The sequence below is a fragment of the Aquarana catesbeiana genome, linkage group LG02 (assembly GCF_042186555.1).
Source record: "Aquarana catesbeiana isolate 2022-GZ linkage group LG02, ASM4218655v1, whole genome shotgun sequence".
NCBI classification, from domain to species: domain Eukaryota; kingdom Metazoa; phylum Chordata; class Amphibia; order Anura; family Ranidae; genus Aquarana; species Aquarana catesbeiana.
This window is the reverse complement of record NC_133325.1, coordinates 195423748-195435752: the sequence shown is the minus strand read 5'-3', so window position 1 is coordinate 195435752 and position 12005 is coordinate 195423748. Positions and strand designations below refer to the sequence as shown.

The window sequence follows — 12005 nt, the reverse complement described above, 5'->3', positions numbered from 1 at the left end:
CATGATAGGGTGTTAGACCGCCACTAAGTCTATCCAGCAATCCGACATACAATTTGTATACGCCGCTCCGTGCTTGGAATCCGGCGTGCGTTCCAAGCCTCATTTTCTGTGCGGGTCAGGGGCCAGATGTGACGTCGGCATCGCTCCACTAGTAAACAAGGTATGTGGCGCTACCTAACCTGAGTGCAATATCTAGTGAAACAAGCAATGAAATAAATAAATACATAAAAATATAACAGATACAATCAATGCAAGAAATAAATAATCAAATTCAATCAATGCATAGAATACAATTCATATTGCATAATAAAAATCATAATAGTGCAAAATAGATCAATAATAAAGTGCAAATAGTGAGTGAAACCAAATAATCAATCTGGATAAGTGCAATTAACAAAGTGCAAAAACCAAGCACCGCCTTCAGGCTTTCTAAGGGCGTAAATTTTTCATTTCACTCTTCACTGCCTATCACAGTTTCGAAGGCCATGGAACGCCCAGGTGGCACAACCCCCCCCCCCAAATGACGCCATTTTGGAAAGTAGACACCCCAAGCTATTTGCTGAGAGGCATGGTGAGTATTTTGCAGCTCTCATTTGTTTTTGAAAATGAAGAAAGACAAGAAAAAAATTTTTTTTTTTTCTTTTTTCAATTTTCAAAACTTTGTGACAAAAAGTGAGGTCTGCAAAATACTCACCATGCCTCTCAGCAAATAGCTTGGGGTGTCTACTTTCCAAAATGGGGTCATTTGGGGGGGGGGGGGTTGTGCCACCTGGGCATTCCATGGCCTCCGAAACTGTGATAGGCAGTGAAGAGTGAAATCAAAAATTTACGCCCTTAGAAAGCCTGAAGGCGATGCTTGGTTTTCGGGGTCCCGTACGCAGCTAGGCTCCCAAAAAGTCTCACACGTGGTATCCTCGTACTCAGGAGAAGCAACAGAATGTATTTTGGGGTGTAATTTCACATATTCCCATGGCATGTTTGAGCAATATATCATTTAGTGACAACTTTGTGCAAAAAAAAAAAAAATTGTCTTTTTCCCGCAACTTGTGTCACAATATAAAATATTCCATGGACTCGACATGCCTCTCAGCAAATAGCTTGGGGTGTCTACTTTCCAAAATGGGGTAATTTGGGGGGGTTTTGAACTGTCCTGGCATTTTATGCACAACATTTAGAAGCTTATGTCACACATCACCCACTCTTCTAACCACTTGAAGACAAAGCCCTTTATGACACTTTTTGTTTACATGAAAAAATTATTTTTTTTGCAAGAAAATTACTTGGAACCCCCAAACATTATATATATTTTTTTTAACGCAAATGCCCTACAGATTAAAATGGTGGGTGTTTCATTTTTTTTTCCACACAGTATTTGCGCAGCGATTTTTCAAACGCATTTTTTTGGGAAAAAACACACTTTTTTAAATTTTAATGCACTAAAACACACTATATTGCCCAATTGTTTTATGCAATAAAAAAGATGATCTTAGGCCGAGTACATGGATACCAAACACGACATGCTTTAAAATTGCGCACAAACGTGTAGTGGCGACAAACTAAATACATTTTTAAAAGCCTTTAAAAGCCTTTACAGGTTACCATTTTAGATTTACAGAGGAGGTCTACTGCTAAAATTACTGCCCTCGATCTGACCTTCGCGGTGATACCTCACATGCATGGTGTAATTGCTGTTTACATTTGACGCCAGACCGACGCTTGTGTTCGCCTTTGCGCTAGAGCAGGGGGGGACAGGGGTGCTTTTTTTTTTTTCTTAATAATTTTTTTGCTTTTTTATCTTATTTTTAAACTGTTCCTTTAATTTTTAATTTTTTTTAACCCTTTCATGACTAAGCCTATTTTTGAAATTTGGTGTTTACAAGTTAAAATCCGTATTTTTTGCTAGAAAATTACTTAGAGTTCCCAAACATTATATATATTTTTTTAGCAGAGAATCTAGAGAATAAAATGGAGATTGTTGCAATAGTTTATATCACATGGTATTTGTGCAGCGGTGTTTTAAACGCAAATTTTTGGAAAAGAGACATTTTCATTAATTTTAAAAAATCCAAACAGTAAAGTTACCCTAATTTTTTTGTATAATGTGAAAGATGATGTTACACCGAGTAAATAGATACCAAACATGTCACCCTTTATAATTGCACGCACTCGTGGAATGGCGACAAACTACGGTACCTATGAATTTCCATAGGCAGCGCTTTAAATTTTTTTTACGGTTACCAGGTTTGAGTTACAGAGGAGGTCTAGGGCTAGAATTATTGCTCTCGCTCTGACAATCGCGGCGATACCTCACATATGTGATTTGAACACCGTTTACATATGCGGGCGCGACTTCCGTATGCGTTTTCTTCGCTGCGTGGGCTCGCGGGGATGGGGGCACTTTAAAAAAAATTTTTTTTTTTCATTTATTTTTATACTTTATAAATTGTGTTTAAAAAAATTTTTTTTTTTTTACTTTTATTGCTGTCACAAGGAATGTAAACATCCCTTGTGACAGTAATAGGTGGTGACAGGTACTCTTTATGGAGGGATCGGGGGTCTAAAAGACCCCCGATCCCTCCTTTGCACTTCAAAGTATTCAGATCGCCGAAAACGGCGATTCTGAATACTGTATATTTTTTTAAAACCGGCGCCATTGGCAGCCGAGTAAACGGGAAGTGACGTCATGACGTCGCTTCCGCGTTTACAATGAGAAGGCTGGAACGAAGCCGTCCACAGCTTCGTTCCAGCCGCCGAAGGCAGCCGATTGGACACCGGGCCTCCCGATCGCACGGGAGGCCCTGTAAGAGCGGCGGGAGGGGGGGGATGTCCACTCCCGCTCCTCCGGTATAACAGCCGAGCGGCTTTTAGCCGCACGGTTGTTATACTCGGGTAGCCGATCGCCCGCTGTAAACAACGGTACCGGGATGATGCCTGCAGCTGCGGGCTTCATCCCGGTATAACCCCGGAAAGCGGGAAGGGGTTAATCATTTTTATTGTTATCTCAGGGAATGTAAATATCCCCTATGATAGCAATAGATAGTGACAGGTACTCTTTTTTGAAAAAAATTGGGGTCTATTAGACCCTAGATCTCTCCTCTGCCCTCAAAGCATCTGACCACACCAAGATCGGTGTGATAAAATGCTTTCCCAATTTCCCAATGGCGCTGTTTACATCAGGCGAAATCTAAGTCATGAAATGCTCGTAGCTTCCGGTTTCTTAGGCCATAGAGATGTTTGGAGCCACTCTGGTCTCTGATCAGCTCTATGGTCAACTGGCTGAATCACCGGGTGCATTCTCAGGTTCCCTGTTGAAACAGGAGAGCCAGAGAAAAACATGGAAGGTGGGGGGGGGGGGCATTCCCTCCCACTGCTTGTAAAAGCAGTCTAGAAGCTAACTGGCTGCTAGGATTGCTTTTACATGAAAGCCGACCGCTAGCTGAAAAGAATGATACCAAGATGATACCTAAACCTGCAGGCATCATTCTGGTATAACCACTCAAAGTCATGAATGGCGTACCTGAAGACAAAAAAAAAGGTTAACAATAAAACACAGTAAAGTATAAAAAATTGCATACCTGAAAAACAAACATGATAAAACATAATAACAATAAAACATTGCAGAATAGAATACAGTAAAAAAGAGCAGAACAATAGAGAGAGAATAGATGGAGAGAGAACAATAAAACGACAACTATTTTTTTTTTATATTTTTTTTGTGTTTTTTTTTTTTACACTTTTTTTTGTAGCTGTAACTTTTATATCTGTAACCAGTTCCAGGTTCGGGTCTCTCAAAATGCAATGGCATCTTGGGAGACCCTGTGTTAGTGTGCCTAGTCAGTGCAATGCTGTACGCTAATACTCAACTAGTGTATGGTAGCGTTCAAAACATTCACCAATGCAAAGACCAGGATTGTCAGGACAGGAGGGACAATAATAGCGGGTGTCACGTCTATATCCGCGCTTGCTGCAGACACAACATCTTTTTTGGGGGGGTTCGTTGGGTAGGGGTACTCGGGAGGACATTAAGAAAATGCCTCTTATGCAGCCGACTACATTTGGTTGGGGATGGGAATGGGGGAAGTACGGGTGCTGCAGAAGTGGTCGGTTCCCAATTCGGATTGGCGAATGCTGCAGTATGGGCACGACGGGCCTGTGTTTGTCTTCTTCTTGGTGACAGCGGGACACTACTTGTGCTTGCTACCTCACCAGCTTGAACTGCACTTATGGGACTCGCCACGTCACCAAGTGTTACTGCAGTGCTGGTTTGACTATGACCGGGGTGTACTAGGCCGCTGGTGCTTGCCAGTTCACCAAAACGCTACCAAAAAAACTGTTAGCGAACGCAGGGATCAGGCCTGACTCTGCGAACGCTGCAGTTATGCGTTTAGTGTTTTGTAAGTGACAGTGATCGATCGATACTGCACTTGGGTGGGCTGGGCTGGGCCGGGCGGAGGGGCAAAACGCAGTTGCTAGCAGGTATCTGGGCTGATCCCGCTAACACTGCGTTTTTGAGAACCCTAAACTGCTGGGGACGCTAGTATAGATCTGATCGGATCAGATATTGATCCGTTCAGATACTATACCACTAAGGGAGGCGTATGCTGCGTGCGTGGGTTTTAGCGGTACTGGCGCTAACCTGACGCTGCCTGGGGCGACGCAGACCTTATCAGATCCTAAAAACTTAACTTATATCACCGCCGGGCAATTAGGGGGTTAAACCTTTATAAGGTAATAAACGGCGGGTGCCCTGACACTATAAAAAATAAACTAACTAACCAGCATCACCCGTAACAGTTATACGGTGATCACTGGTGAAAGGGTTGTCTAGGGGGCAATCAAGGGGTTAAAACCTTTATTAGGTAGTATATAGGGGTCCCTGACGCTATAAAACGCTGACGGCGAGCCTATATATTTACCTCCCTAACTAGGGTCACCAGTGACACTAATACAGCGATCAGAAAAATGATCGCTTAGTGACACTGGCGACGGGGGGTGATCAAGGGGTTAAAAATGTATTAGGGGGGGTTAGGGGGGTACCCTAGACCTAAAGGGGGATAACACTAACTGCCCTACCACACTAACTGTCACAAACTGACACCAATGCAGTAATCAGAAAAAAAACAAAACTGCTTGGTGTCAGTGTGACGGGGGGGGGGGTGATTGGGGGGTGTAATGTGTGCCTGGCGTGTTCTACTGTGTGTGTTGTGTTGTGCAACTCACTCAGATGTCTTCTCTCCTCGGCGCTGGAACGGAAAATACCGATCCGAGGAGAGATGACATCACTTCCTCTGCTGCTGTTTACTATACAACAGCAGAGGAAGAATCTCATTGGCTGGGAGCGATCCCAGGGGGGGGGGGGGCACGAATGGATGGTCTCCCCCTCACCTCTGATCACTCCCAGACAGAAGCAGACCGCCTCGGGCACCGGGGGGTCCGATCGGAGCCAGGTACGTGATTTTGCCTGCCCGTGCCATTCTGCCGCAGTATAACTGCGTGAGGTGGTCGGCAACTGGTTAAAGATTAATCTCTACTACTCTCTCTCTAATCTCTACTCTACTAATCTCTCTCTATTAATTAACTCTACCTATCATTGGTATTTCTGGGAGGAATAGTACCCCATCATTGGTATCAGTGGGAGGAATAGTGTTTCATCATTGGTGTCAGTGGGAGGAATAGTGTCCCATCATTGGTATTACTGGGACGAACAGTGATAATAGTGGGAGGTATAGTGCCCCATCGTTGGTGTCAGTTGGAGAAATTATGCTCCACTGTTGGTGTCAGTGGGAGAAATAGTGCCCAAAGACCTGAATAAAGGCTAGCAAAGGGCAACATCCCGGCTTCGGGACGCAGTTTGGAGACCACTTGCTTAGCAGAAAGTCTACTGTATATTGTTTAACACCTGTGATTTTTTTTTTTTTTTAACCAGGCCTATTTTATTTCAAAACTTCCAGATTTGACTCCCTTATATGATACATTATTCTACCTCAACTTGTCTTTTAATGAATTCTGGCAATTTCCTACAGAGGTAAGCTGAATTTAGTCTGTGAATTAAGAACGTTGATACATGAATGTTTAAAGTGGATGGTTTGAGGGTCAGTTTTAATTCATTTGTTCAAATGTGTAACTTTTTTTTTTTTATGTACATAATATTTTATTTTACAAATAAGCATTTATTACAAAGTGCAAGGTGCACCTATAACACAGGATCACAGATCATTATCAGTGCAATTTATCAAAACTGGGATAGCTGTACATGGCAATCAATCAGCTTCTATCTTTCATTTTCAAAGCTTAACTGAACACGCTGAATATGGAGGCTGAGTTACTATTCACAATGGCTCCAGATTCTGTCTGCTCCAGTTTTTATAAATTCCCTTCTAAGAGAAGGCAGTGCAGTAGCTGCTTCCTTTCAGACTGTCTCTCTGATTGAAATCATGGGTTGATTTACCAAAAGAGTAGAGAATGTTCACTTTGAAAAGTGAATTTTCATGTAGCTTAGTGAATAAAGAGAAAACTTTCTAACTTTAATCATCCAATTATGTGCAAGAAAAAATCTTTTTTTTTTTTTTTTTTCTCCTTACACGTAGTTGGGTATTTTTTGCAACCTGAATTTTCACTTATCTAACAGAAAATTCACCAAGCAAAGTAAACATGCTCTTCTTCTCTAGTAAATCAAGTCCAGGATCCACACAGAAAGAGAGAGAATTGGATAATTTACTTCACTGACTTGCTTGGCTGCAATGTTTTTTTTTCACTTTGCATTATATCGGTGAGAGGACCAGGTGAACAGTCCTGGAAGTATTGCCTTCTTAGCAGACTTCAATAGATAATCCCTCTTCAAAGGGGTGGCATTTGGCAGACTGGGCTGCAGGAGAGGTAAGTATTTACTTTCTCCTTTTGGCCAGTTTAGTTTTCATGACAGGGTTGTTTTAATGGATGTTTTCTTTTTCTGTGTGTATGTATTAGAGCTGCACGATTAATCGTTAAGAATCAAAGTCGCGATTCTATCACCTTGCCGATCTTAAAACAGCATTTCCTGATTCTATGTAACAAGTGCAGAAAGTTCTCTGCTCACTTCTGACAGCTGACAAAAAAAAATCCAGGCAGCCTGCCAAGCTTATCTCTACATCATTTCCTTCTTAGATCAAAGGAATGAACTTTGTCTGTAAATTAAGTCAGTTTAACCACTTAAAGACTAAACCTTTTTCTGACACTTGCTGCTTACAAGTTAAAATCAGTATTTTTTGCTAGAAAATTACTTAGAACCCCCAAACATTATATATATATATATATATTTTTTTTTAGCAGAGACCCTAGAGAATACAATGGTGGTTGTTGTAATATTTTATGTCACACTGTATTTGCGCAGCAGTCTTTCAAATACACTTTAATGAATTAAAAAAAAACTAAGCAGTAAAGTTAGCCCAATTTTTTTTGTATAATGTGAAAAATGATGTTACGCTAATCATGAGAGATTTGTGATCTTTATTCTAAGCAAAAAAATCGTGATTCTCATTTTAGCCAGAAAAGTGCAGCTTTAATATGTATGTACAGTGTATATATACAGTATATACATAGCATAAATCTTTCACAGTAATATACAAAGGAATATTAAAGAAATGCATTTTATTTCACAAGTAATTGGAAAATATTTTTATTCTGAAATGCAGTAAACATTGTATTTCATTTGTTTCAGGTGTACAGACTAAAACATCTGGAATTTCTAAAATTTAGAAACAACCCAGTCAAAGACATTCCATTTGGGATCCACAACCTAAAGAAACTCAGGACTTTGATAGTGTCATTTTGCTCATTATCTTCTCTGCCAGATGGGTATGCATTTATCCTTTCCAAAGCATGGTGGATGCATGTGGTAAAAGTAAACTCAACCAGTTCCAGCCCGGCCAATGTATCCATATGTCCACCCAGAACTGCTTGCGATCTGTAACTGGATGTGACAGGCTTGCGATCTGTAACTGGATGTAACTGGACACAGCCAATTACTGATCACTCAGAGTGGTCCTGGTACCATTTGATTGCTGTCACCAATTACAGAGCTCAAAGTTACAATAGTAAGCAAAGGCCGTCATTGATACTACTGTGGTGATCGCTGTGATCACATGGTACCAGGGCCAATTAAAGACCATGTACCAGAGGATTGCTGTTACCAACCACAGCATCACAGTAGTTTGCATGAATAAAACCTTTGCACAATGTTAGATATTGCTTATTACAGTGATTATTACTGTAATAAGCAATCAGAGTGAAAAAAAAAATAATCCCTGATCACCCTCCCAGAGTAGTGCAGTGTCACTACGATAGCACTGCTCTGGTGACTATATATATATATATATAGATATAGATATACACAGTATCTCACAAAAGTGAGTATACCCCTCACATTTTTGAAAATATTTTATTATATCTTTTCATGTGACAATAAACTTTGCAACAATGTAAAGTAGTGAGTGTACCAGTTTACCAGTGTAAATTTGCTGTCCCCTCAAATATCTCAACACACAGACATTAATGTCTAAACCACTTGTAACAAAAGTGAGTACACCCCTAAGTGAAAATGTCCAAATTGGGCCCAATTAGCCATTTTCCCTCCCAGTGTCATGTGACTCGTTAGTGTTACAAGGTCTCGGGTGTGAATGGTGAGCAGGTGTGTTAAATTTGTTATCGCTCTCACTCTCTCATACGGGTCACTGGAAGTTCAACATGCCACCTCATGGCAAAGAACTCTGAGGATCTGAAAAAAAGAATTGTTGCTCTACATAAAGATGGCCTAAGAAGATTGCCAAAACCCTGAAACAGCTGCAGTTCGGTGGCCAAGACCATACAGCAGTTTAATAGGACAGGTTCCACTCAGAACAGGCCTCACCACGGTCGACCAAAGAAGTTGAGTGCACGTGCTCAGTGTCATATCCAGAGGTTATCTTTGGGAAATAGACGTATGAGTGCTGCCAGCATTGCTGCAGAGGTTGAAGGGGTGGGGGGTCATCCTCTTAGTGCTCAGACCATACGCCGCACACTGCATCAAACTGGTCTGCATGGCTGTCGTCCCAGAAGGAATCCTCTTCTAAGGATGATGCACAAGTAAGCCTGCAAACAGTTTGCTGAAGACAAGCAGACTAAGGATATGGGTTACTGAAACCATGTCCTGTGGTCTGATGAGACCAAAATAAACTTATTTGGTTCAGATGGTGTCGAGGGTGTGTGGCGGCAACCAGATGAGAAGTACAAAGACAAGTGTGTCTTGCCTACAGTCAAACATGGTGGTGGGAGTTTCATGGTCTGGGGCTGCATGAGTGCTGCCGGCACTGGAGAGCTACAGGTCATTGAGGGAACTATGAATGCCAACATGTACTGTGACATACTGAAGCAGAGCATGATCTCCTGCCTTTGGAGACTGGGTCGCAGGGCAATATTCCAACATGATAACGATCACAAACACCTCCAAGACGACCACTACCTTGCTAAAGAAGCTGAGGGTAAAGGTGATGGACTGGCCAAGCATGTCTTCAGACCTAAACCCTATTGAGCATCTGTGGGGCATCCTCAAATGGAAGGTGGGGGAGCACAAGGTCTCTAACACCCACCAGCTCTGTGATGTTGTCATGGACTAGTGGAAGAGGACTCCAGTGGCAACCTGTGAAGCTCTGGTGAACTCCATGCCCAAGAGGGTTAAAACAGTGCTGGAAAATAATGGTGGCCACACAAAATATTGACACTTTGGCCATAATTTGGACATCTTCACTTAGGGGGTGTAGACACTTTTGTTGCCAGCCGTTTAGACATTAATGGCTGTGTGTTGAGTTATTTTGAGGGGACAGCAAATTTACACTGGTTTACAAGCCGTACACTCACTACTTTACATTATAGCAAAGTGTCATTTCTTCAGTGTTGTCACATGAAAAGATATAATAAAATATTTACAAAAATGTGAGGGGTATATATATATATATATATATATATATATATATATATATATATATATGTATATATATATATATATATATATATATTTAACATGCTGTTACCAGAGCAAGTGCAATGTCACTATGGTAACATTGTACCGCTGTTGCGGTGATCATGTACAATGGCTAGCTGCTCTGATATCACTGTATGTCGGTGCCACAAGCCATTATATCTGATCACCGCCACAGCAGTACAATATCATCAGACCAGTGCTGTCAGTCAGTATCCCTAACAGCTGCAATTCTCTCACAGTGTCCCTAATCACCGCCACCCACTCACATTGTCCCAAATCACCACCACACCAGTCAGTGTCTATACACGCCATCACCCACTCACTGTCCCTAATCACCGCCACACCAGTCATATTGTCCCTGGTCACAGCCACATCAGTCATATTGTCACTTATCACCGTCGCACCAATTACAGTGTCCCTGATCACCGCAACACCAGTCATATTGTCCCTAATCACTTCCACACCAAGTTAAATCACTGCCACACCAGTTACAGTGTCCCCGATCAACGCCACACCAGTTACTGTGTCCCCAATCACCGCCACACCAGTTACCATGTCCCCAATCACCGCCACACCAGTTACCGTGTCCCCGATCACCGCCACACCACTTACTGTGTCCCCGATCTCTGCCACACCAGTTACTGTGTCCATGATCTCTGCCACACCAGTTACAGTGTCCCTGATCACTGCCACCCTAGTTACAGTGTGTCTGATCACCAGTACATCAGTGCAGTGTTGCCTCTGCCTGCCAAATGTAGCAACCCTGGTCTCTTTATTGGCCACGTTTCTGTTTGCTGCCTGGACCGATCTTTTGCCTGTTTGCTGACCATGTCTTTGCCTGCGGCCTAAACTGACCCATCTGCACATCCTGCTGACTACATTCCTGCAAGACACCAGGCCAGTGAACATGGCAGTCCTGGGGCAGCTATGTGCCAGTAGGCTAGACTTGCTTGACTTATAGGAACTGGGACTGCTATAGGTGACTCTACACTAAGCTTTATTCCCTGACCACTTATGCATAGGTAACCTTTACAGTACAATTGCTTTTGACACAATTGGTTGATTTGTGTGATACACAAGATACAATGTCCAGTACACAATCAGTCTAGACAAGAAAAAAAAAGTGTCACACATGTGGTTTTGCCATACTTGGGAGGAGTAGCAGAATGTGTTTTTGGGTGTAATTCTCAGTATGCCCATGCTGCATGTGAGAAATATCTTATTAAATGGACAACTTTGTGTAAAAAAAAAATATATATATATTAATTTTTTTATGCGTTTTCCAAAACGTGGCAATAAAATGAAGTCTTCAAAAGACTCATCATACCTCTTAAAAATACCAGGGGTGTCAGGAAATTATATGCGTAATTTAGGTCCCTAGAGTGCCTGAAGCTGCTCCTTGTATTTTCGGCCCCTCTATATGGCTAAGCTGTGAAAAAGTCTCACACATGTAGTATCACCATACTTGGTAGGCGTAGCAGAGTGTGTTTTGGGATGTAATTCTAAGTATGTCCATGATGTGTGTATGAAATATCCTATTAATTGGAAACTTTGTCAAAAAATACATTTTCATTTTTTTTCCTGCATTTTTGCAAAAAAATTACATAAAAAAACTCATTACACCTCATAGAATATACATACGCTGGTGTGTTTGCTTCTCAAAATTGGGTCATTTTGTGGGTTTTTCCACTGTCCTGCTTCTCCAGACCTCCAAAAACGTGATAGGTAGTCAGGAAAATAGATGCATAATTTACGTGATATTTATGCTCCTTGAAAGCCCAAGGGTGCTCCTTGGATTTTGGGCCCCTCTGTGCATCTAGGCTGTGAAAAAGCCTCACACATGTGGTATCCCCATACTTGGAAGTCATAGCACAATGTGTTTTGGGGTGTAAGTATGCCTATGCTGTGCGTAAGAAATAACTTGTTAAAATGGCAATTTTGTGGGGAAAAAATCTTTTTATTTTTTAATTTCTTCTTTTTCAAAAAAATCGTAACAAAAAAATTACAACTT

At 41.6% G+C, this 12005-nt stretch overlaps 1 protein-coding gene across 3 annotated transcripts in view; it reads left to right on the top strand.

The window, feature by feature from the left end:
• Positions 1 to 12005, top strand: part of LRRC63 (leucine rich repeat containing 63) — a 71352-nt gene that overhangs the window by 41138 nt on the left and 18209 nt on the right. For all 3 annotated transcript variants that reach the window (XM_073614144.1, XM_073614143.1, XM_073614145.1), the window contains 2 exons: positions 5927 to 6025; positions 7697 to 7833. In XM_073614144.1, the coding sequence (XP_073470245.1) occupies positions 5927 to 6025; positions 7697 to 7833 (236 nt within the window). The remainder of the gene's footprint in view (positions 1 to 5926; positions 6026 to 7696; positions 7834 to 12005) is intronic.